The sequence below is a fragment of the Malurus melanocephalus genome, unplaced genomic scaffold (assembly GCF_030028575.1).
Source record: "Malurus melanocephalus ecotype Western Australia unplaced genomic scaffold, MMel_1.1 scaffold_300, whole genome shotgun sequence".
Taxonomy (NCBI): Eukaryota; Metazoa; Chordata; class Aves; order Passeriformes; family Maluridae; genus Malurus; species Malurus melanocephalus.
In genome coordinates this window covers 536,229-563,043 of record NW_026623532.1, presented here as the reverse complement: position 1 = coordinate 563,043, position 26,815 = coordinate 536,229, and the positions used below count along the sequence as shown (strand labels likewise).

At 37.2% G+C, this 26,815-nt stretch overlaps 1 protein-coding gene across 2 annotated transcripts; it reads left to right on the top strand.

Annotated features, from left to right (window-relative positions):
* Positions 1-26,815, top strand: PDCD6IP (programmed cell death 6 interacting protein). 2 transcript variants are annotated; one of them, XM_057377110.1, is made up of 18 exons: positions 1-305; positions 6,397-6,451; positions 8,194-8,263; positions 9,454-9,581; positions 10,158-10,311; positions 13,404-13,504; positions 15,207-15,323; positions 16,136-16,358; positions 17,103-17,226; positions 17,917-18,094; positions 18,531-18,642; positions 19,486-19,655; positions 20,401-20,649; positions 21,952-22,086; positions 22,969-23,063; positions 24,362-24,494; positions 24,860-25,062; positions 25,904-26,815. In XM_057377110.1, the coding sequence occupies exons 1-18, from the start codon at positions 100-102 to the stop codon at positions 26,070-26,072; spliced, it is 2,622 nt and encodes an 873-aa protein (XP_057233093.1). In that variant the 5' UTR covers positions 1-99; the 3' UTR covers positions 26,073-26,815. The 2 variants fall into 2 exon arrangements, with proteins under 2 accessions (XP_057233093.1, XP_057233092.1); XM_057377109.1 differs by having other exon boundaries at positions 15,192-15,323.

The following is a 26,815-nucleotide window of genomic DNA, read 5'->3' as shown; positions in this document are numbered from 1 at the left end:
GCTCCCGGAAGCGCGGCGGCGGTGGCGGTGGTCCGGCCCGGGGAGCTCGACGGTGCGCTGAGGGGCGACGGCGGCTCTGCCCGCCCGGCGGCGGCGGCCATGACGAACTTCATCTCGGTGCAGCTGAAGAARGCCTCGGAGGTGGACTTGGCCAAGCCGCTGTGCAAGTTCATCCAGCAGAGCTACCCGAGCGCCGAGGCGCAGGCCGAGCACTGCCGCGCCGCCGAGGAGCTCAGCAGGCTCCGCAAGAGCGCGCTCGGCCGCCCGCTCGACAAGCATGAGAGCGCACTGGAGACCCTCCTCAGGTAGGGGCCCCCCACCTCCGGCATCCCCCCCTTTCCTTCATCTCCTACAGCCCTGGTTCCCCGCAGGGCCCCGGCAGCAGCTCCGGGCCCTGGGCGTGGCGGGGCGGAAGCCAGGTACGGGCGGGCCCAGGTGTGGGCGGCCTGTCCTGCCGGGAGGAAGCGGCCGGGGCTGCTGGGCCGGCTCCGGCGGCCTGTGGGATGCAGGCGCCCTGGCACTCGGGTGTCCTGCAGCATCCTGGAGTTCCCCGCCCTCGCCGCGCCGCTTGGATGTCGTGGGGTGTCACATGATGGCAGCACAGGGAGAGGGAGGCCTCGGCCCCACCAACATCGCCTTCCCAGTATTTGTGTCGTACCAGTAGCTCTGAGATGTACGTAGAAATTGTAAAGCCACAGAACGTTAAGAGGTTGGAAGAGAACTTAGTCTAGTCCTTGCCATGGACAGGGACACCTCTCCCTAGACCAGCTTGCGCAAGGCCTTACCCAGCCTGGCCTTGAGCACTGCCAGGGTTGGGGTATCCAAAGCCAACCCTGTGCAAGTCCCTGTGCYAGTGCTTCACCTCCTTCGCAGTAAAAAGTTTCTTCAAAAATAAATTTCCCCGCTTCCACTTTGTACCCATGACAGACCATTTTGCTTTCCAGAGAGAGCTCGTGTTTCTTTTTTGTCARTGTTACCTTTTGCTATTACAGCTTTCTTGTCACTTCCTTTCCAGTTTCGTATGTGGGTTTGTTTTTGTATTTTGTTACCGGCATGAGTTCCTTTTGTTYTCTATGTTTAGCAGCTTCTTGATGTATTTGCAAAGTTCACATCCTTTCTTTTTTTCTACTTAACACAGTTACTTCTCTATCAGAAAGTTTAGTGGGGCCTCTGTTTTGCTGAAGTTATCATTCATTAGATAAGCAAAAGATTCATCTGTGATTTCTTCCTGGTAAGTTGCATAAAACCTGCATTAGGACTTACAGCTCCATCATCCTCTCTCTGGAGCACTTATGGATTGTAATATTGAGAAGAAAGAGAAGGAGCTATTGGAGAGGGTCCAGATGAGAGCCACAGAGATGATTAGGGGTCTGGAGTATCTCTCTTGCAATGAGTTTGGCCTGCTTAATCTGGAGAAGACTGGAAAGGAACACGTTAATGCACATAAATATCTCAAAGGTGTATTTTAAGAGGATGGTACTGTTCCCTTCTCAGTGGCGCCCAGTTACAGGATGAGGAACAATGGCCATAAGTTAAAACACAAGAAGTTCTAACTCAATATGAGGAACAAATTTTTTACGTTGYGGGTGACAGAGCACGGGAACAGGTTGCCTAGGGAGGACATGGTGTATCCCTTTCTGGAGGTGTTCACAATGCACCTAACAAGTGCAAGTAAAAAGAAGTCAAGTTTTGTGAAGTAAGTTACTGATGTTTTTTGATTACCATCCCTCCACTGGGTATGTGGGCTGTAAAAGCTCTGACTCTACTGATTGTGTTTTACAGTAGCTTTGTAGTTCCCTGTTCTATTTCTGTCTATGACTGTATACTTTTGAAGGTACTTYTGTTTATGCCTYTCAAGGTCAGGGAATKTGTGAGCATCTATGAACTAWAAGAGGGATTTTGCTAGCCAARTTGCRAAGCATACTATTATGTTCCTTGGCATGCTGGAGTTGAGCTTCCTTTTCTGAAGGTGCCAGTCAGTTTTGTTGTTAGTTTCTGTCTGAAATCCCTGTTTGGCACAGCCACATGGTGCGACTTCACCCTGTGTAACAGTTGCTCTACAGCACCTAAAGAAGGAAGCCACTTTCCATTTCTGATCTTATGCCTTTTCTGGAAKGCAGAATRTATACATGGCATTCTGAACAACTTSARTCAGTTCAGTGGCAGGTCAGATGAACATCAGAGCTGGTGCAAAAGAAATAAAAATAATGTTGGAGAAAGCCAAGAGGCTGAGCTGGACCTCCCTCTTTCAGTAYCAGCAGATTATTAAATTAAACTATCCATAGTATGCATCTTCACCTCAGRTTTTCCCTCTGAATAATCAAGGAAACCACTTGTAATTGCATAATTGCCAGTTTTGAGTTAATTCCATATGCAGTGTTTTGTTCTCTCTGCTGGTGATCAGCRGATGAATTTAGTGGGCCCAGATGCTGTTGCAGTAAACTGGAGCAGTCGAATGTGGCTCTGAACTGATGTAAACATGAAGTGATATCCCTTCAAAGCAGAAGTTCCTCTCTTAAAACATCAGCATTTTTAATTGTATTGCTTGAGAATATTTGTTCCTTATACAGTGGAAGTGAGATTAGATRAAGGCCTSAATTAACTGTAAATTAAGAGAAAAYAAAACAATCAGATGTATGTTTTCCCTTATTTCTAACAAGTTATGAATGTTTTGTTCAAGTCTGACMATTTATATTCATTACAGTTGCTAGAAAATAAGTTTTCTCATACTCTGTGAGAATATTCTGACATAGATTCTCTTAATTATTCTGTAAAGCACAGTTATTTTAAAAAGTCAAACTGTYTGCACRTRCAGAAGTTGGAAATATCAGCTGAGATACACAAGTGCCCAAATGCCTTGTGTTTCCTCTGAAAATTTCCTTGCCTCTGCAAATTGCAGTATTTTCCTGTTGCTATTTAAGAGTGGTAGTCAGTCTTAGGTTTAATTTAATTGAAGTTGGAGTTTAAAAGTGGTTTGTTGGTGAAATGAGTTTACAAGTACTAATTAGAACATGGCTCTCATTTTCATACTTCTACTTCCTTGTGGCTTTTTATAGACCGTAATACCTAGTATAGCATTGTAGACCATTTAACTGTTAAGAAATGCKGGCTTAGTCTTCTGCTAACTAATCTAGGATTTGCCCATGGTTTTGTAATTTCTGGAAGCCTTGTTTTGCTGAGTAGTCTTATTTAAGTATATAAGTATTTATATACTTATATGTATACTTATATAAGTACTACAGACTTATTTTTCTTCTGTGGAAGAAATGAACTTGGTTGCAGCCCCATTTCCTAGACAAGGAATGACCAGTAAAGCTTGAAAGTGTATGGTGTACTGTTGTTCAGCTGCTGAATGCAAATGCTTCTCTTGGAGAAGCGTTTGAGATAGACTGTGCCTTTTCACTGGGTAACGGGGAAAGACCTGAGCCTGCTTCCAAGCTTTCTTTGTTTCGTGAGACTGAGTGCTCTGAAGGTGATGTAGGTGAGCTTGGTACAGATGTTTCCCCTTAAATTCTGTCATAGCAGATTTGATTTAATGGTGTTTTTCTTTTTTTTTTTTTTTTTTCTTAGTTCTGACTCTAATTATAGCTTCAAGGGATTCCTTGCTTCCTCCAATATTAGAGATAGCCTGGACTTAATTTCCTTTTTCTAGAGACATGGAATACTGGTGCAAATTTAATTGGTTTAATTTGGCTTACAACTCCTGCAGTTGTTTTTAAAAAAGAGAAACAGGGGAAAAAAGAGGATTGGGGAGCAGTCCATGATTTTATTTTGAATGCTTAATTTATCTTAGGGCTGAAAATTGCAGTTGTAGTTTCCATCTGCGAGTTCAGGACTCTGGTTCTTATCTTGAAAAACAAAGACAGATTTTGGTGGTTTTGATGTTCTTTTCCAGGAGGTTTTTCTTYATGAATCTTTGGAGGAGGAGCAGTATTTGAGTTTCTTAATGCAATACATATTTTTCAGTTAAGTTCTGATTTAAACCTTGGTTTCTAACTCATTTCATGGCTGTTTTTTGCTAGCATTTAGGAGTGTATAATGCCTGTTTTGATGAGTGATTAATGTATGTTGAGCACTAGATCTGTGTTGCCGACATCTGCCCCCCTTTCACTGCTGTAGTTGTAGTTCCTCACTGGTACAACCAAATACAACACTAATCTGTGTTATGCCTTGTGTTCTTGGTATCCTGATAGCTACATTGCTGTAAATTTAGTTTTARAAGTTTACCCTCTTTATGTTTACCCTCATCTTTTATGTGCAAGTGCCTTGCACATCCACTGTGGATTTTCWTTCTTGAGTTATTTTCTGTTTTTGTACTGCTTGTTTTATGCTGTTCTGTGATTAATATCTTCATTTACCATTTTTATATGTTTAGTAAATGCATACTGTTATATTTACACCATTTATACGTATAAACCTGAAAAGCTTGACATGTTTGTGCTCTGTTCTTTTTTTGTCTGCAGAGTTTTAATAGCTCTTAAATCTTGAGTAGAATTTCAAGTTCTCTAATAAGAAATGACATCACATACTTAAAATAATAAAGAAAATAATAACATACATTCTGAACTTGTTTAAAATCAACTGAACAAAAAGCTCTTTTTAGGAGGAGTATAACCTCTCTGGCTTATTTTGTCTGTGGTAATGTTGACATACAAAGAACAGTCTGTTYGCAGGGAGTCAAGGCTTGGGCGCACCCGGCTTCACAAGGACATTTGACAAGCTTTGCTGCTTTACTCCATCCTCATGGCAGATGAGGAAAGTGTATTTATGGAATGTGGGAAGATGGCTTTAGTGGTGGCTTTTGRTTAACAAATTTAACTGAGGCAAGAGGAGACAGCATGCAGTCTCTTTTCTTTGTGATACTATGTGAAGACAAGTGTGTTAAGACCAGACAAAGGCAGTGAAGGAAGTATGTTTAAATATGTAGGTTGCAGTGATCTTCTGGGCTAGTTATTATTTTTAACTATACCCTTCACATACTTGGTAAATTGTTTAATCTTGATTAAACTGCCATCACAGTAAATATCTGCAGACTTTTTTTWAAAAAAAAAGAAGCAGTTTCTTTCAATTGAATTATTAGTGGCAGTCCTGTTGCTGTTGCAGGTTTTTGCTATTTTTTGATATAGCTTAGTATATTATGTCTTAAACTGCAGTGGCTCAGTCAGAAATCTGTAGTCTTAAAATCTTAAGTCAGAAATCTGTAGTCTTATATGCGTTGGCAGATATAATTTACTGAAGAATACACTAACACTATTTTTATTGTATGTGAGTTTTGAAAATTCTTGAATTTTTAAATAAATGTTTATTGCCTCTACAACACAGGTCTTGTATATGCATTTCCTGTCTCTGCCTGCTGTGATCAGTGTTTAATAGTGTAAGGAACTGGGAACTATGTTAGTCCTATTTCACAGACTGTGAAAACCATTACTGCAAGGTGTTTTGTATATTTGGAATAGAAATTATGTATAAAATAATTTAACCAATGTAATATTGAGTGTGTACCTGTATGGCAAGAGCTACAGGAAGAGTATAGGGAAATGGGCTTCACTCCTTATGTGTTCCTGGCAGTTTAAAGATTTTGTGTTCTGCATCCAGCCTGTCGTGTAACAAGTGGTGCAGTTGTAAGGCACCACTTAGGAAAACTGAATTCCTTACTGTTRCCTGGATGGATTGTGTGAGGGACTATGCTATACTCATTATATTATCTTTCTGGCATCCRTTCCTGAACATCTTCCCCTGCGACTACACAAAATATTGGCACAGAGAAACTGTGGTTTTAATTCACTGTGACTGCTAGAATGTACTCCAATGAAAATTAAGTTTACAATTAAAGAATTTTAGCAAGGATTAGTCTCTCCCCTTGGTACTGTGCAAGGCAAATGGCATCTATTTCAAAGACRTTGAAATTGGGTTATAATGTTCAGATCAAGAGAGTACAACGTAGCATGTTAATATTATGTTGAATGCTGTATTTATTTTACTTTTGCAGAATAACTTAATGTACTCATTGTCTGCCTGTATGTATTACAGGAACTCCTTTGCATGATACTCTTTYCTAATCCACCATCCATCAGGTAGTGATATCTGGGTCACTTTGTCTGTGATAGTTTTAGTTTTAACTGAGACAGGGTTCCCATGTTAAGTGTGAAAAACTGCCTCCTGTTAAACTTGTTCATCTACTGCAAAAATCCATTTAGACAGAAATTCTGTCTGTCCTGCAAATCCTTCATTGCTACACGTGGGCTTCTCAACCTGTGTGTACGATTTTGTGCCCTTTTCTCTACCTTACATGGCAGTTAAATTAAACTGTTAATTTCATTTATCTAATAGCTGTGTGTTCCCTTTTTTTTTTTTTTTTTTTGTTCTTTTCTTTGTTTTTTTTTTTTTTTTTTTTAGATACTATGACCAGCTGTGTTCAATTGAGCCAAAGTTTCCATTCTCTGAAAATCAGGTAAGTAGACCTACCAAACCTGTAAACTGAGTCATGGCACCTACAGTGTATGACTTCCAAGCCTGTGCCTAATCCTCTAATGAGTACTTTTATTGAACAAGCCAGCTAATCACTTTGAGCCTTATTTTCCTAATCTCTATTTATTTTCTAGTCAGTGCTCACATCTATGCTGAAACTTCACCTCTAGTGGCTATAGTTGCCTTTGTTTTACAGATAAAGAAACRTTTTGACTTCGGCTAGTGGTCACTGTGGTCTAGGACAGAAAGAGTTGGGCTCTGCTGATTTATCTTCAACTCTCTGCTTTCCAAGAAGTCAGTTTCATACTATGTTCTAAAGACTTTTAAAATCATAATTTCTATGGGAAAACATATAGAAATGGATGGAATTGTTTTTTGAAGCAGGACAGATGTTTCATTCACARCAGTTAACAGAATAATCCGTTTAAGAGCTTATCACTTTATTCCTGCATCTGCATAACATAGTTTTTACATAGGTGTGGTGTTCATTAGGGTTTGGGGTTTTTTCTACYGTATTTCTTTAGAATCATGTCTCTACAGAGAAATTCAGCTTAGATTCTGCCTGTTGAGGGCTTCTTTAAGTGGAGACTGGAATAGATCCATAGCCTCCTGTATTTTGTTGGAAAAAGGTGTGGGTTTTCTTTCAATGTGCTTACAAATATTATATTTCTTTACTCATCCAATAATATTTAAATGGTAATATTATGATTAAAAGGAAAAATTTCTTTCAGTCTTATACGTTATGAGTAAGGGAATAACTTTAATCTGTTTCTATCTATTACATGAGTTTTGCATGTATCTGCATTCACTTGCAGCCAAGAACTGCACTTTTAGTTTTCAGTGAGCAAAAGTTTCAATAACGTAATCTACAAACCCTGAGACAAGGAAGACTGGAAAACTTAGCAAGATCTGCATTTCTGTAAACTTTTCCACTCAAGGGAAAATGTAGTCAGTGGAAGCAGCAGTGCAGTTGGGGACCAGAACAGTTTGCACTAGTACTACTGCTAGAGGAAAATACACTGTCAAGCAGTACTTTTGCTCTTTCTGAAATAGTTCTCCCCAAGCACTTTAAGATGAGGAAGTTTGCCATCTTTTTTGGTTTGATACCAGTTACTTGCAATTAGTTGATCAGCTGAATGAGGAATGAAACTGTGGAACATGAAAGCAGATTCTATGAAGTATTTGCATTGCCTATGATGTATATGCTGGAATTATAAATAAAAGATACTGTTTTTACCTGCATTCTTTTCCTGAGGGCATTTCCCAATGATTCTGCTATTGAGTTCACTCATAACAATGAGTAGATTTTGATTTTGCACAACAGATCCACATACAATGGTAGTTTGGCACACTGCAAACTGCCTAGTTGGGTAGTTTCTTAAACTGTCCAGCCCATCACACTTACTGGGAGAGGAGTATCTTGCTTTGGAAACAAGTTTATCTGGTGGTCAGAATATGAACAGARCTGAAGGATAATTCTGAGAATTTTTGTCTTGTCTACTTGAAATGTTTTGAGCAAACTAACTGGAAGAAAAATAGGTAGGATAATTTTTGTTTTGAATAACTCTTGATGATTTCCTGGAACTTCCAGGATGTCTGTAATGTTACAAGTGAATGAAAGGTTTTATGCAATTAGAATGTAAGGGATAAATACATGAATTTGGGATATTTTGTGAAGWTTTCATATTTGATTTTAGAGGTAAAGATCTTTTTCACAACTTTCAGGTCTGTGTAACATTTACGTGGAAAGATGCTTTCGATAAAGGATCACTTTTTGGAGGATCTGCCAAATTGGGTATGTGAATGTATCAAAAATCAAGTATTAATGATTCTAAACTTTGAGAACGTTTTTATGTAGTTGAATTGATGAGTGTTTCTAGCATTCTCAACATAGCTTTTAATGAGTTCACCTATATTGGTAACAAATTAATCACTTCAATGTTGGTAGTGAACAAATAAGCATCATGCAAATAATTTTTATAAAATTGAGATTTTAATTATAGATATGCAGAAGCACAATTAGATGTGCAGTCTGATAGTAGTTGTAGTGTCTACTACTCAGCCTGTTTCTGGGAACAACCCCAATTGATTCTAACCAAAATTGCCCATGTTAATATTAAGATTCAGTAGAATTGAATCTGAAATTGAATTTTGGGTAATCCAGCTCTTCTTGTTCTAAATAAGTAAGATCATTATGAAATGTGGTTATGAGTGAGTCCCTTCCAGAAGGGGAGTGATGGTAGTTGGCTTCAATAACCGAGTCTTGATATGACATTTTGTTCAAAACAATAGAAYTATTTGTCTGTGCTCTGAAATTATTCTTGTATCCCTTCTTTTTGAAGTATTTTCATATAAATTCAGAACACAGAAAACTGCAAATAATTCCAGTAGCTGCTAACAAAGAGCTATATAAAGAAGACAAAAACTTTAATAAAAATAATAACAGAATAAGACTCAAACTTTTTTTTTCAGGCATTGCCTGGGGGTTCAAAATGGCAATGGTCATCTTGCAATGCTAATCATGATGAACACTTAGGYATAAATAGAAATACTAAAGAATGATGACACATGACTGAACATCTCCTCACTTACTCAAAGGGATTTAGTCTTACTTGGCTATTGGCAAGTGTCCCAAATCCATTCCATGACCCTGAATTTGCAGTGCAGAATTGTCTCTGTATGACTAAAACAAATCAGGCTCAAACTCCTTGTGTTTGCAGGAAATAAATACAACTTCTTTCTCTTTCCAGTTTTTTTTTCTGTTCAAATTTATATGAAAATACTTTAAAAAGAAGAGAAGTACTGAATTTAGACTTTTAATCATCTTCATTCTGAAGGCTTTACAGGCTTTCAAAGTTCAGTATGATTGGGGTTTTGTTTATTTGCTTTTACTTGAAGCTGTTGATACCTAATAGTAGTGTAGGATGCTAGAGAACTGAAGTTTATTTTCTTAACAGTCTGGCTAACTGTCTGTCTTGCCTGCAGCTCTGGCAAGTTTGGGATATGAGAAGACCTGTGTTTTATTCAACTGTGGAGCATTGGCAAGCCAGATTGCAGCAGARCAGAATCTGGATAACGACGAAGGACTAAAAGCTGCAGCTAAGCACTATCAGGTACAGAGGCTCCCTGCTTCTGCTTATGAATTCRGAATTGGTATTCTTAAAACATCAAATAAGTATCTCTCAATTTTAACACTRTCTATGCACATATAAAAAAAATACATAGGTACATATTTTCCCACTCTTAATTACAAAGGTGGATTGGCTGTGTACCTGGTCTTGTTTCMTATTTATTTATCAGATTCAGAGGATATAATTCTGTACTGTTTATCTTGAGCAAGTTGGTAACTAAACCTTCTGCTTAAGAGTTAATAATTTTAGCTAGTATAAATTTYAGTTTTCACAGATTTTACAGTGATAGTCTTTCTTCTTTCTGGAATGGATTAAAATCTTCGGCTATTAGGTGTAACCAGTATGCCATTATTTATAGTCTATCATGATAAGTGTCTCAGTATAAGTGGCTGCAACAACAAGAAGTCACAATAAGTTGGTTTCMGTGGCCAAACAATAATTGAGAGACCATATACCAAAGACACTCTTTTTTTTGTATTCTTATTATGTATTGTATTTGTTAGCAAGAAAATATGTATGAAAGAAATGGATGATAATATRTGATTTTGTTTTATTTAGTTTGCTAGTGGTGCTTTCCAACACATTAAAGACACAGTTTTGTCAGCCTTGAATCGAGAACCTACAGTGGACATCTCTCCAGACACAGTTGGGACTCTCAGTCTTATTATGCTGGCTCAAGCCCAAGAAGTTTTTTTTTTGAAAGCAACAAGAGGTATATTTTAGTTTTTAACTTGTATATTTAAGTGCACATTACAACTTCCACACYTAGAAGTGTTTTAAGTTACTAAGAGTCTGTGAAGGGCCTTTCAGAAGTTTTTATGTTTTCCTTTGTTGCTTCTCCCCATGGTGCTTGCGGGTCATTAAAACAGAAATTACTGATGTCCTTTAAGAATTCGTTTAAGGTCCACCAGGAAATGCAGTTGTCCTGTCTGCCTTATGTCCAAACCCATTAGTCCTCACGTTTATAAAGGATATTGATTGATTATGTTTTTTTCATTTTCTTTGAAAACAAAAGATGTTCTCTGTAAGGACTGAGAGTACTAAAAATGGTACATAAGGTGTTTTGCAAGTACTCCACTCCTCATGTGTCTAGGGAGTGATTTCATGAGAATTTGGAAAGAAATTGCTGTGCTGGAAACAAAGAAAATTTCCTAAGAGTTCAAGGGAAACAAATTCTGTTTGATTATTTCTACCTTTAAGAGTGGAGCTCTTTGACCAAATCTAACTTTTAGAAGTTAGTTGATCTTGGAAAGGGAAATTCTGCAGGTAGAAGAAGAAATTACTTCCCTAGTTGTTAAGGGTCGATTGTTAAATACTCATTCACAGTCTAGGTATCTTAATAGTTATCTGTTAGAGAACTTATGTGTCAAAGAAATTTTCTGTGGAATGGTACTGTCTTTGATACAAAAGTTCTTACTCTCCTGCTCTTTTCTTTTTGTTCAGAAAAAGTTGTTCACCTACAAGTTACAGGTATGTGAAAGTAGAGCTAAGGACATAGAAGTCTATGTGATTGCCTACAAATGGCTCTCTCTCCTGACATAATTTGGAGTAGTTTGGAGGAAGACATGCATTATCTTAACTGGGATGTCTCTTGTTTTCTTGGGGAAGATCCCAGAAAAATCTTGTAGCSTTTCTGTCTTTAGGAGCATCTCAACAAGAAACTGTTGTCCTTCAGCCAACTGATAAATTATGTTTGTTCTTTATCATGCTGGTAGCAGTATTTTAGTMTCTGGCTGTTTGGACATTGTTTTGAAATAAATTTGTGTAACAAATACCTGAACCGGTTTCCTTCAGGAACAGAGCCAGTGCTTCCCTCATTTTGCATGATGAATAGATTGTCACCCTCTTGATTTCCTCTTTTCCGAAACATGAGGAAGAAAAAGTAAGGCTAATCCAAACCCCAGATGTGCCAGTGAACTGAAGATTTTTGTGATTACACCTAAGACCACAAGTCTTTTATAGGATAGTAAGGTYAATAATCATCTGATTATGAAAGGCTGTGGATTTTGCTGCATTTAGGTTCTTTTCCCTGGGGGAAAGACATTTTGTGAAGAATCATGTTTGACAACATGATTAACTTCAAAAACCTGTTTTTCAAGCACAAATCCTTCTAAGTTAGATTTCAAGATGGAAATTAAGCTCTTTGCTGCATTGACATGTATCTTACTTGGAATTTTCTGGGTTTTCTCTCATGTGAGAGAGTTCATTTATCAACTTTCCAGCTCTAATGGTATTTCTGATAGAGCTCAGGTTATTTAGAAGTTAAATAAAAGAGGAAATGTTTGGAAAAGCCAAATTGGTCAGTCATATCTAACTTCATCACATAACTACAGATCAGTTCTTTAATTTGTGAGCCTTTTTTAATGTTTTCTTGAAGTGTCTGCATGTTTGCTCTTCTGAATCAAGGCTGACACTGTAGCTGCAATATTTTAAAGGTATCTGAGTAAAATCTAAAGCTTCTGATGGTGTTCTGAACTGTCTACRTGGACAAATGAGTCTCCTCTAACATTTTCTTTGTTAATGGAAATGTAGTTAATATGCCAGTATTTTTTCCTTTCTTATGCTCCAGCTGTAGGAAGGAAGATGCAACTACTGCACATTTAGTGGGGCTAGAAAGAAAAATTATTTAGGTTTTTTGTGTGGTTTGTGCACCAGACAGGAACATTCTAGMAGAGAAATGATAGATCTCATAAGCTCCTTTCTCCCACTTTGTCCTCTAAATCCTGTTCTACAGTGGATTCTGGGATACCTTAAACATGTTTACCTCATAGAAGCTAAATGCATTCCATCACAGCCCGTGTCTGAAATGTTGTAGATAGATGTCTGAATATGCTGGTATGAGCAGACCACTTGGGGATTCTTTTGGTTAAATTTTGGCAGTTAGGCATACTCTGCAGAATTTCTAACCTCCCCATTGTCCAAGTCACGCTTATCCGTTTATCAGTACCTGAGGGTCACCTCTGTCAGAGGGTGCTTGTTTGTAAGGGCAGCTCTTTAGAATGGACAGCCAGAGTTTATATTGATTGCCTGCCTTCCCTTGGGAGGAGATAAAGATAACCTCTGGCCTGCACTAGCAATAGTGCTTGTCTCCTTTATAAAAGTAGATGGAGTTGCAGAGTGTTCTTATTGAGCAGTTTTGACTTCAGGAGAAGGGTGAGAATGTGAGGCAGGGAATACCATGCAGATAGGCACATAGACTCTGGTAGGATGTAGTGTATATGACTTAGAGGAGCTGTGTTTCTGTGGTGAAACAGAGGAATGGTGTTTCTGTAAGCTAGCAGTGGTGTGGTCTGCAGTGAAAAGAACAGTCCCTTCTGTTGCAGTTTTTCAGGGTCCTGACATGGAAGTGGGTTAGGCACAGATCTTGTTGAAAATTAAAATCTATTTTGCTGACTAGATTTCAGCTAAATTCTTTGACTGTGGCTGCACAAGTGCTTGTGCTGGCACAAGGAAGGTCTAGGAGCAAGCTGCCAGAGTTATGAGTGGGATTGATATGGGTTTTGTTGGCAGCTTACCATTGGTTTGAGGTAAAAGATCCCTCTTAGTCTTGCATGAATGCTTGTGGCTGCCAGAAGGTTTCTTGTACCACTGACTGAGCCTTCGGTGTCATGATTAAGGTGGAAATTCTGCMAACTGCTGCTGGATGGGAAGAGAGAAGAGTGGGATCCCACCTTTGAGCTGTAATGTAAAGCTGTACCCATAAAATGCACTTATTGCTGTTTGAAGATGAAATAATCACCTATTCAGTGGTAAAAACTGATGATGATCTTAATTGTTCTGTGTTTCTTTTCCTGCTCCCCACAGATAAAATGAAAGACGGTATCATAGCTAAACTAGCAAATCAAGCTGCAGATTACTATGGTGATGCTTACAAACAGTGTCAATATAAAGATACTTTGCCCAAGGTTAGTAACTCAGGGAAATTATATGGGATCGGTTAGTTATTGTGTAAAACTGTTACTGTTTACAGTGTACCTAATGAAATACACTTAAAATATCTATCCTCAAGAAAAGCTTACATATTGCTGCTTTTAAGGAAATGAACCTRTAATTTGAAAAACAGTGAAGAGTCGAGGGGGCAAAAGAATGTAGGGCTTTTTTAGTAAGTTGAATCTTATTACATGAAGGTCATTTATTTGTAATGCATTTCATTAAAGTGAACTTGAAATGCTTATGGTGTTATTTAGGGATGCATTCTTAGAACTTAATTTCTTACTAAATCTGTTTTCAAACTAACACTTTCTGTTTGGGCTTAATTGGCTTCTAGTCTCAGTGTTTTCGTGTGAAATTTGCTCTCATGTTGAGTACAGCATGAATACAGAGGTACTGTTCACTCACCTACTAGTGAAAAACATGACTGGAAGTCTGTGTGTGTCCTCTCTCCTTCTGCCTGCCCTCTTTTGACACCCAAAACAATCCTTGTTAAATATTTATTAAATATCCCGATTTAATCTTGACTGTTCATTTCAATGTTGTTTGTTTTGGAAGAGCTAGAAAGATCTTTTTCCTGTTCTTTAAATGCTTCTCATGTAGGTGTTAGGTTCATGATCATTTTTGACAGGCAGTGAGATATAATAAAGCCATTGCTTTATTTTTTGTTGTTATGTACCTTTCTAAGCTGTAGATCTGCTCCTTGTTCCAGTTGCAAAGTAATCTGTCCATTGATTGTTTGAAAGAACATAAGGTTTGCTGGTTAACACCAGCTCTGAAACCAGTTACATGTTTAAGAGTGGAACATCGATGTTGCTTGAGTGCATTGARCTCCAGTTGCAAGGCCTTCCAGACAGCTTTGTCTTCCAAATTTACACTTACTATTATTTTATTTTTTCATCTCTGGGGAAGCAGCAAGTTTGCACAAATGTGAAGAAACAGGTCTTCTTTTTATACTGAGCTCTTTAAAACATCACTCTGGCTTTCCAGTGCTCCTTGATTTAAGAAATAAAACAGTAAGGCCAAATCCTTGATCTAAGATCATGTCTGTACTGTGTGCTGCAGCATAATGTTTTCTTCAGTCTTGGTTGGTACTCCTGCAAAGATAAGTGCATTTATATAGAGTCTAAAAATGACTTTGGAGTTGCTTTCCATGTCAGTARTTATTGGTCTTCTTTTTGTTCTTTCCTTTCATAATTGTAGTTACTTTCTTGATAGGCCTGCTGCTGTTTTAGGTATAATTACTTTGTTTAATTAAAAAAACAATCAAACCAAAAAACCCCTRGAAGACCTATCTTTCCACTCACCTCCATTTCTTAAGAATACTGTCTTGGCTTTGTCTTGGGGGTATTTGGGTGTGTTCTTGCAACTGTCCTTTCTAATTCATGCATGCATTTCTAGTCTTTGAAGTAAATGCTGTGACTTCATGGTTTGAATTTAAATCATAATTMATCTAAAATAATGGACAGTAAGAACTTTGCAACTATGGATAAAAAATATTCAACCCATGCAAAGTCACATCGTCTCTGACATTTACTTCTAATGTTTTAACCTATCTCAACTATTAATTGGGTGATTCTAATTTCCTTTTCTTCTTCCTTTTTCTTCCTGCATCCCATGTTGTCTGTGGTGGTTAATGTGGTTGGACTTTCCCCTGGTCAGTATTTTTATTTCCAGGAGGTGTTTCCTGTTCTGGCTGCAAAACACTGCATTATGCAAGCCAACGCAGAATATCATCAATCTATCCTGGCAAAACAACAGAAGAAGTTTGGTGAAGAAATTGGGAGGTTACAGGTGAGTTACTTTCTTCTCTGACAAATACGGAAAACTTCAAATCCTGAAAAGATAGCTCAGAGTTCTAAATCAAAATAACTAAGAATGGATGTGTTCAGAAATTGCTGAGCATGTTTGTTACATGAATCAAATTATTATCAGCTGCAAAAATGAAGGGTACCTTTCTAACTTTTATAAAGACAGATTTGAATGATTTTTGGGCAATTTGATATTGCTTGATGTCTAAGGTCTCTATGTTTGCATARACTTCATATTTCAGTACAGCTAATATGACAAGTTTGTTAATAAATTTTCCTATGTAATGTTGTTAAAAACACCCCAAATATTGAAATTCTACCTTATCTGTGCCTAGTTCTTTTGCTGATGCCCTGCTTTAAATCTGAGTAATTTTTTTAAAATTGTACAAACAGTTCTCTTTTTARTATTTATTGTTTTCTTTCCCCTATATCTGGTTTCTAGAGGGACTCAGACACAGATGTTGTAATGAGTAACGTCTGCTCATGTTTTAAGTACTCTAGAGGAAAAAATTGGCTAAAATTAACTACTTCCTTCAAGTCCCCTGATCATTTGGAAACAAATATATGAAATGATACTTCAGCTGATTTGTGAAATTCTATGTGCACTGTGTGTCTGTTGATACTCATGAGATGTGTAAGATGATGGTGTTGACATCTTGAAAGTTAGCATTGTGCACTTACCAACTTCGTGCAGGGTGGAGCTTGATAATTCTTTTTGTATGCTTGTCTGTTTKCTTGAGAATATTTGAAAGGGAGATAGGTTACTATTTTGACTATATTTTAAACTTTTTTTAGCATGCAGCAGACTTGGTGAAAACAGTGGCATCTCGCTATGATGAATATATAAATGTTAAAGATCTGGTTGACAAAATCAACCGTGCACTTGCAGCTGCCAAAAAAGACAATGACTTCATTTACCATGACCGCGTTCCTGACCTGAAAGATTTGGAGTCCATTGGAAAAGCCAGTCTTGTGAAGTCTACTCCAGTTGTTGTTCCACTCAGTCAGAAATTCACTGGTAAGCAAAGTGTGTGGAGTGCACAGGGTAATTGTTACCTTGTGAAACATATGGTCAGCAAAGTTCATTTGTACCATTCAAAAATAAACATTTACTTTTTGCGTTGTATTAAGTGTATAACAGTGCTTTTGAAACTGCTGGTTTTTTTTCTCCAGTTTGTTTTTGCTGTTCTTGATGATAAGTGTAATAAAGCACAGATGGAAAATTGTTACCTGAAATGTACAATTCTCTTAAAGAGCTTTCTCTTCAAGATTCTCTCAGCAATTGTGTTTTCTATATTAGACCAATCTTTCTAATTTCAGAAGGAGTAGTACTATAGGAGACAGTATAAGTTGTATGATATTAACTAATCTAGTTGCTGGTCTCCCATAAAGTTGAAAAATTTCAGTTTGTTGACTGTACAGATGAGTTATAAAAAATTCTCTCTCCCCTTTCTCATCTTTTTCCTTTAAAAAAAMCAAATTAGAAATAAAGCCTTAAGGAAAATCTGGTTTGTAACCCTAAGATTGGTTTCAATGTATTGTCTTTAAATTATTTCTAACTCAATTTCAGCCTTAAAAACTGAGATCTAAAGGCCTTTAAAAATAGATTTTTGTTTTTAAGACRCCTTGAGTAGGAGGAGGGCATCTTAAACTGTTTAGGTCAGTCTCCGTAGTACAACCTGTATAAAAAAAASTGTGAAGATGTTTGTTTGCTTTTACTTTCATAGTGCAGCTTGTGTAATTTATACTACTTTAATTGCAGACCTGTTTGAGAAGATGGTTCCATTGCAAGTGCAGCAATCTGTGAGTGTTTATAACCAGAGGAAGGCAGATCTGGTGAACAGGTCAATAGCCCAGATGAGAGAAGCCACAAATCTAGCAAATGGGTAAATATGGCTTCCTATTAAGTTTCTCAAGAGGGGTTGTGCACAGTCTATAAGCCCTGGTTGCCTTGCAGCTTGAAGATACCCCGATTATAGCAGTGTTCTTTCATTATTGTATGGTAGGCTGGCAATTTAAACCATAGCAGGGGGATTTAGAGCTACTTTTCTATAGGTATTAAAACTGAAAGCTTATTAAGAACAAGTAGTATTTGTTTTTCTTTTATCTTTCCTGATTTTTTAACACTCCAATACTTGCTCAGAAAAAGTTYCAGTACTGTTAATCTAAAAGGATTTTCATATTCCAGTGGTCAGCTTGGTAGTTACAGTGACTCGATAAATGATACATTTCTCCAATTATTTGTTTTTTGAAATAAATTATGAAAAGATTATACCAAGCTGAGAGATAGCAATGTAACTTAAGGCAGTTTCTTCTGTCTACCATACAGTTACTACTTGAAATATTTGCCATGGTTTATAAATGCTGAAAGACTAGGATTTCTTTAGCTTTTTAGGAGCTTTGAAATGTATTTTTAGTGAGATGTATACAAGGAATATATTTAGTGGTTTCAGTTTGAAATTTCAGTTCAGAAGTACATTGCACTCCAATTCCATTATAATTGGCTGTGTGATAGTTTGTATAGTAGTATTGTTTTCGGGATAAAAGTTGTTTATTTGACCCATTGACTTTTTCAGTGTGTTGGCTTCCCTCAATCTTCCTGCTGCTATTGAAGACGTGTCTGGGGATACYGTTCCTCAGTCTATTTTGAACAAGTCTAAGTCTGTGATTGAACAGGGGGGAATTCAGACTGTAGATCAGCTGATCAAAGATCTGCCTGAACTGCTGCAAAGGAATAAAGAAATTTTAGATGAAGTAAGACTAAAACCCACTATATGAAAACTTTCTTAAAATGTATCTCCACTGACTTTTTCTCTTTAAATRACAGTAGAAAAAGTGTGCAGTTATTCAAATGCTTGTAACTTTAATTGTGCTTTGAAAAAATGCTTTTTAAGTGTTCAGCCCATAGAAAAACTGTCCTGTCATATGTGGATGTTTCCTTACAATTTTTTCTTTTTTTAAGGAGTTGGTGTAGAGGGAGGAGTATTGGGAAAACTTTCTAAAATTTGAGTGATTTGTCCTGTTGATGCCTGTTTTTCATTTGTGAAATTAAATTTATAAAGGATTTATAAATTATAAATTTATAAAGGATTCAAACTGCATAGGCAGTTTTTRTTTTCTACACTAGCTGTTTTGAAGCTATCTTATGTTTAAAACAGCTTATAATGCAAGTATCATTTTACTCTTGCAGTCTCTGAGATTACTAGATGAAGAAGAAACTACAGACAATGACCTGCGAACAAAATTTAAAGAACGYTGGCAGAGAACACCATCCAACGAACTCTATAAGCCTTTGAGGGCAGGTAAAATCCATGTTTCACACTAAGGGTTCTGGGGATTCTCTAAAGATGTCCACAGTGTAAATTAAACTAATTTTCAGTGCTCTGATTTTATCTTTAAATATACATATTTCAGTTAGAGGGAGATGATGCCAAAATACCCTTATTGCAGTCTGCACTGTTACTTGGAGCTGGGAAAGGATGTGACAGCAGAGCATTTGCTGCTGCTTTTGAATCCTTGGTGTGTACATGTATCCTAAAGTTCCAGAAAGCAAATGTAATGAAAAATGGCTGCTAAGAATGGCTCCTAGGAATCTGGTTGCAATTACCTCTTAAATACCTGAGTATATTTTTCTTTGTATATTAACACTTTTTTTTTTGGTCCCCATTGGTGTGTTCTTTAATCTTTGGTCCCCATTGGTGTGTTCTTTAATCATTCTTGTGTCTTTAATCTGGTGTTCTGTTTTGGGTTTTTTTCCCCCACCAGTCAAACTACTTAGGACCGTCACTATAGCTATAGCATGTTTTCTGGTTTTGAAGCTACCAAGGGACTGACCCYGCTGCCTTAGTTTTGCAAACTTAGAAGGTTTAAATTTTCAGAGTAGCTCAAACCAGTGTTCATTCATATACTTTCATATACTTCACTGGAGAATTAATATAGGTGCCTAGTTTATGCACTATTTGAAACATAACTTAAAAGCTTAACTTTTATATATTTCTTGATAAAGGACTTCATAATCTGCAGGCTCATAAAAATGTATGAAGACTAGCTGAAAAGCACAAAAACTGCTCAGGTGCAAGACTTGGATAAAACAATTCTTGAAATTATATAAACACCCTTTTTTTTTTTTTTTCTCCTACCCCCAGAGGGAGCCAATTACCATAATATTTTGAATAAAGCTATGCAAGCAGATGGGCAGGTGAAAGAGCGCTATCAGACTCACCGGGATACGATTGCACTTCTGTGTAAGCCAGAGGCAGAACTCAACGCAGCCATTCCTTCTGCCAACCCAGCAAAAACATTACAGGGAAATGAGGTAAAGCAGTGCAATTTGTCTCTATCTTGAWTAGAAGCGTTATTTGTCTAACAAAGTAAACTTACGTGAATTGGTGTGGAAGCTGATCCTTAGCTGCTCTTGTTTCTGGCTCAATTGATACAAGAGGTAATTAACATTTGGAAAAGARCTTGTCTTTATGTTTAAAATCTTCTTGAGTAATTTTTTTTTGCATTTAATGGGACAAAGTCAATCGCCATGGAAAGCAAGACTGGTTGACTGTTAGAAAAGGAGTAATCTTTGATGAATATTTTTGTTAAGTAGGGAMGTGAGATGTAGTGCTGAGGTTCCTGGCACTGTGTAAGACATGGYTCAGTATTTTAAAGTATTAGGCAATTACAGCAGTTTGGTTTCCAAGAAATTAATGGCTCATCTGCAGCAATATTATTATTTTTCTCATAGAAATGATTTGAAGTCTGTGGATTTTACTGCCATCTGAAGGTATCTGATCATCTTAAAAAAAAATCAAAACATTTTGCACTAATYCAGTCTTAGCAAAAGCAAACCTGTGCAAGAGAATAATAGATTGAGAAATGCTTGAAGATCTTTCTTTGGTCACATTTTGTCCTGTTTTCTCATCTTAAACGCATTCAATCATAAGCAAATACCTATGTGGAAGTGTTACCAGCATCAGTGAGGAGTRCAAGATGGAAGCAAGTTATTAATAGATTATAATTCTCCAATAGTTCCTCTAAACCTGCTAACTGAGGACATTTATATTGCCTAGGTTGTAAATGTCTTACGAACTTTGCTGGCCAGTCTGGATGAAGTTAAGAAGGAGAGAGAACAACTGGAAAATGACTTGAAATCTGTAAATTTTGACATGACAAGCAAATTCCTGACTGCACTTGCACAGGATGGTGCTATAAATGAGGAGGCTATCTCTGTGACTGAGCTGGACAGRATTTATGGAAGTTACACACAGAAAGTGCAGGAGTCCCTAAAAAAGCAGGAAGAACTTCTCAAAAACATTCAGGTACGCCACTTTGCATGTTTTCCTTCCTCTTAAACTAAGAGCAATGATACTTCTACCTTTCTAGTGCTTTAGAAAACTCACTCTGCTTTCTAGTTTGTTCTACTTGTTATTCTGTCACATGTCAGTTGATACTCATTTACTCCTTGATCATTGAAACATACAGAGATGTCTTTCTGTTCACTGTAAAGAAATGTGAATTTTTAGCAGACTCTCCCACAGCTCCAGTGTAAATTCTCTTGAACCTTTTCTTGGCACAATTCTGCACATGGTTTTGTTTTTGAAAGTRGCTTAAGTGGTGTGTTAAGAAGTTTTTGGATTTGTTTTGTTCCCCTCATTCTATCTTAATTCTTTCTGGGATAACAGGAAACCTGTCTGTACTATCTACTAGAAGACATTTTGAGTCTCTGAAGTACAGCTTGGTTTATTCCTAACTGCTCTTTACCATGTGCTTGACTTCCAGCATGTGCAAAGCTCATTGAAGTAAAACTTCATAGAATTTCCCAAAAGTTATTTATAGCTTCAGTCTTAATTTGTCAGARCTAGGTAGCTGAAACATCTGACAAAAGAGGAAGTCTTAGTGCTTGGAGACATCACAATAGCAACTTGACTAATGATGGAGACTTTTTCCAGTAKGGAAAAATAATCTGTTCTTCAATGATCATATACACCATGTTTAGCAAGGGTTTTGTATTTGTATATTTAGCACAATATACTTAAAAAATTTTGATGGATATTACTGTAATGTTTGAATTCCYGGAGTTCAAGTTTGTTGGCTTCTGGCAGTTGAAACAAACAGTCTTTTAAAGTTTGCTTGTTTATTTTCCTGAAAGAAATGAGATGTAAAGAAAATTCTGTAAATTTTCTTCTTCCCTATCCTTTTAATAGCTTGCCAATGTCAACCAAATTTCAAGGAGTGCTTCTTTAAAATACTCACTTTCAGTATGATTTTATGAATATCAGTGGAAGTTTAGTGCAGGAGAGAGCATAATTAGTTGCAAAGACAGTCTGCAGGATGAGCTTGAGAATTRTTAAAGGCAGCCCACAACAGAACTGGTAATTAACTGGTGATGCCTACTGCCAGTGAATTAACACATGTACAGTTCTGAAATACATGTTATAATAGTCACAGCGCTTGGCAGATAGCAAGTGTGGAAGTCCAGTGTGTGGATCGGAGGTGAGGAGAAGCAGGTATTGGGGAAAACAGAARCAATGAGTAAGAGGAAAAACAAAACTAAACATACAGAAACTTATGTGGAACTAGCTTGCATTATTTACACTGTTTACTTATTGTTTTCTTTTAAGAATGCACATCAGGATTTTTCAAAGATGAAACAATCAAACAATGAATCTAATTTAAGAGAAGAAGTCTTGAAGAACTTAGCTGTAGCAAATGACAACTTTGTGGAACTCGTAGCCAATTTAAAAGAAGGAACAAAGGTATGCCAATGCTTAAGGGATTGAATGGACTCTTTTTATTTATACAATGAGATGTGAATTAAAAATCATAATAAACTTTGCAGAAATGCTAGTTGACAGTTATTTTTAAGGATTTTACTACTGAAGCAAGGACAGTGAGTTGCTTGAATTTTGATTGTTTCAACACCTGTGAAAAGCTGCTTTGTTCCTAYCTGAAGAGTAAGCTTTTCTGAGTAATAGGATAAGTTGTTAATTACATCTGAGTAAATGATGCTGAAGCACCCAGATGAGCCATTTTATCTGAGAAATTCTTTCATCTGTTTTCCCATGGTATTTAATCCCYTCATAAAATTGGTGTTTTAAATGTTGTTACTGCATACATGAGAGATACTGAGGAGAGTTGTATTTAGCTTGCTTTTTTYGATACAGGCTCCTGGAAGGTGTCTTAGTGCTTCTGTATTAGGTATTTTTTGCTGTTTTATTGATACCTCATTAGAAGGAAAAAAATCAACCTCTGAGAAACCTATAGAAATGAAAAGCATGGAATTGAGAGCAATACAATTAAAATAAAAAGAAACAATTATCCTTTACAGGAATAAATTGTTCAGCACTAGTTTTGCTCTGGTTTTAATAATTTTTTTAGTTGTCTTAAACTGTTTTTATATTTACATGCGCACACGCAAATCCCCCCAAAATTACGATAGTACAGGGATTAGCAACAACAGCTGACTAATTTTTGTTTTGAAAAGCATAATAGAAGGTACTAGCAGACTTTATTGGAGTGGCAGGTTGTGGGCATTGTAATAATACAACACCTATAACTGGATCAATATGTGGAAGTATGCTAGCATGGAGTGAGAAAGTATTGATTGCGCATATTGTGTTTTTATTTTTCTTTACTAGTTTTACAATGAGCTGACGGAAATCCTGCTGAAATTCCAAAACAAGTGCAGTGACATTGTCTTTGCTCGCAAGACGGAAAGAGATGAACTGCTCAAGTAAGATTTCAGTTCTCTTTAAGTATTACAGAAATGGCTAATTATTTATCTGAAATTTTTAGTATGGTCCTTGATGAGATGAGAAAGGAAGAATAGGTGTGCTAAGCCCTACCACTTCTTTCCTTTAATGCTAGTTCCATTCTCCTYCCTGCTAGGAAACTGATATGAGAAATAAATGGGAAAAATCTACTTTGAAGTCTGCTTTACTGTTCCTGTGTGCAGTTCAGCATGAGTCTGTTTCATGTTATGATTTCACTCTCTATTCTTTTTGGCATAGATTTGTTAGTCATTTCATTTTATTCTTTCCTTTGAGTAATTTCTGATTTCTGCACCCTGCTCCTGCTGTCAGTTTAGTTTGAGAAATTAGATAGATTCATCATATGATTTCCTTCCATGTGTTCAGTGTGATGGGGAATAGCATTGATATTCTACTTGTGCTCTGTAGCCTGCTCTAGTCTCATATCTCATTGCTTAGAGATGTGGGTTGCCTACGGTGCTGGGGAGAGAATTTTGTCCTTCATGTGAGCAAGAGTGTTTGAAATAGTCATTGTCATTGTCCCCCACATGAGATCAGAACTAGTATAGTATGTTTCAGATGTGATTTTTAGGCTCTTAAGAGGAAAACATAATTGAAAAGATTTGCTTTTTAATCAGTRTTCGTTAGCAAAGCACATAGCCTTTTATAAGAAAAGACTACTTGTTACTGAAATTTGGGTTGGTGAAACTGCAGGCGTTCAGTATACTTGCCCTGTTGCAAATGGGATTCTCAGCCCTGAACTTTCATCTTTCCTAGCTTGATCCTTTGTAGAGCTGTTGTTTTTCATCTGGGCATTGTGCTTGTAAACAAATTCTGAGTTACAACCCCTTCTGGCTTTACTTGGCTTCCTACATTCATGTAATTTGGAAGCTGTTAGACTCTCTAACCAAATCAGAGGTCTGAATATCTCACATCTCTAATATGTTTATGTTCCTTGTTGAGGCTGTAGGGTTAGTGCTGATAGAACATTCTGCTGAGTCTTGCTGTGCTCTTCTTACCGTTTTAGCTACTTTTGTGATCTATACCCAGTACTGAGTTTGAACATAAAGACATTATTAGAGAATAAATGTAACAGTTAATCATGGAATTGGCTAKAGGATGGTTTCTGTGGAAGTGATTTGGACTCCAAATTTAGTTTGAGCTAGTTCAGTGATCATGCCTCAAATACTAGATTTTGTTGCATCTTTTGGCTTAGCTTGYTGCAGTGTATAACAAACGGTTCTTAAACTAAGCTGCATGTTGGTTTGTTTGTTTTTAATAGAGATTTGCAGCAAAGCATTGCCAGGGAGCCCAGTGCTCCCTCCATTCCACTGCCTGCGTATCAGACGACTCCAGCAGCRGGAAGTAAGCCAGCAGCATTGCCGACTCCCACTCCAGCCCCAAGAACCATGGTGGTAAATACATGCTACTGAGTTAGTGGGTTGAAAATACTGGGTCCATACTTGAGAACTCTAAACTGATCTGTAATTTGTGTATATCACTCCTTAATATACTGGTGTAGTTGGAAATGTGTTGAAGTGAAATAGAGGGCAAAATCTAAGGCTTTGCAGAGGGGTGTGTTATATACTATTCATGTTCATAATTTATAGATTTGAAATTAAAATCTTACTGCCTTTTGGATGCTTTGCATTATCTGTATAGACTAAATATGGAAAGTCTGTTCAAAATTAAAATAAAAATCTATTAATCATACAACCACAGCTTTTGAATCCAAGACTTCCGAAAAAAAGCTCCAGCTTAATTCACTTTCTCTTGTTAGGGGGGTAAACCACAGCCACCAGCACGGCCACCACCACCAGTGATTTCTGCGGCAAGCAGTTCCCCTTCTGCRTTAGCACCCTCTGGAACAGCTGCAGCTCCTGCTGCTCCGACTCCTACTCCAGGTGCCAGTGCACCCGCAGCGGGGACTGCACCTTCACAGGCACAGGGACCACCTTACCCAACTTATCCCGGTTACCCAGGGTAAGCTGTGCGAGCTCTTAAGCAGATTTTTGTTATCCTGTTACTTAAAAGCATTTTTTTCTTGTGTGTGACATTTTAAAATTAGTTATTGTTACAGTTAAAGATACGTTTACTGTTTGAGGCAAGGCTTTTTTTGTTTGTTTTTTGTTTGGTTTTATTTGGTTTTTTGGTTGTTGTTTGGGGGATTTTTTGGTTTTTCTTTGGGGTTATTTTGTTAATTTTAATAATGTAATTCTTGTAGGAATCATTTGCTGGTACATTTGTGGGAGAGTTCATTTTAAGTGTTTACTGTTTGTCTTCTTTAAAGAAGGAAAATTGGACTGCATTTCCATAACTCTGGTTTGTTGATTATTGCCAGCACTTACATAATCAGTTGGTGGAGTTTATCTCGAAAGTGTTGGCATATCTTATTTTCAAATCTTTAGCATGTTCTTAACATAATCAAAAATACTGATAAAATTCCAGTTGAGTAGTGTGCTTTCTTCTGATGCTTTTTCCCATCTTCCTCATGTCTTCACAAGCAATTGAAGGCAGCTGAACTCTCCTTTGGTAGGAGGCTCAGCAAATGTTGAGATATGCACAATGTTACTGAACATTTGAGAATCAATTTAGATCAGCAAGTTGCCTTTACTCCATACTCTGTCTGCATTTCTGCTSCACACATTGTAATAGTTTCCRTGTTTGCTCCTTGAAAGTTACAACRTTTCCTGCTGCACTCAAAGTAAAATGAAAGCWTTTGTGGAGATTGCATGTCTTTTTGTATCTACTAATGAGCTGTTTYTGCAGATTAACATCATCAGTGTTTTTCAACTCAAGTATGCTTTTTCCCTCCTCCCCACAGGTATTGCCAGATGCCAATGCCCATGGGCTATAATCCGTACATGTACGGTCAGTATAATCTGCCCTATGCACCCTCACCTGTGTATCAGAATCCTGGACAACCACCATATCCGCCACCTCAACAACCTGGATACCCTTTTCCTCAACAGCCTTATTACCCTCAGCAATAAAGTCTCTGCAAAGAAGCTCTGCTTGTTAAAATTTGGGAGAAATTGGCAATRAGTGTACTAAAACTTCTAGCTTTGGTTAGTGTACCATACTGAACTGTTTGCAGCTATAATTCCTGTCTCTTGTTAACTGCTCCAAAGTGTCTAGATCAGTTTTTATTACACTAAACTCTTTGAAAGATCTACTGCAGTGGTTTAGAYCATAGACTAATGCCAGAATTCGAGCCTAATTCAGCAGTCTGAAGCTGTACACTACATTTTGGTTAGACCAAAATATTTGTTTGCAAAAATTCTGTAAGTAATAAATAGGTTCAGATGAGAAAAATAAAGCAGTGTGTGCACTGGGTGTGATATATTCTACAGAACCATATAGCATTTTCTTCTATACTCTATTGGTTTGTATTTTTTTTTTAGTTTAGTTAAAATATGCTATTTTGTCTATTAATCAAGGCCTTGTAAATCATCAGTAAAAAGAAATAAATTACTTAAGAAYGGTTTAAACACTTGGCATTCTCATTACCATCAAAATGTGTTTTGTGTGTCTGTAGATTGTTTCATTTGTCCCTTGACTTTCAGAACAGAAAGAAATTCTCAAGAGTTTAGCCTTACAAGTGAATTTTCTTGATTCTGTGTTTTTGTGACAGAATCTGTAATTAACCATTTAAGTGTTGGTAGATGAAGTCTTACAGGTAGAGTTTTCACATAACTTTGAAGTGTGTCGGACTGAAATACATTCATTACCATTT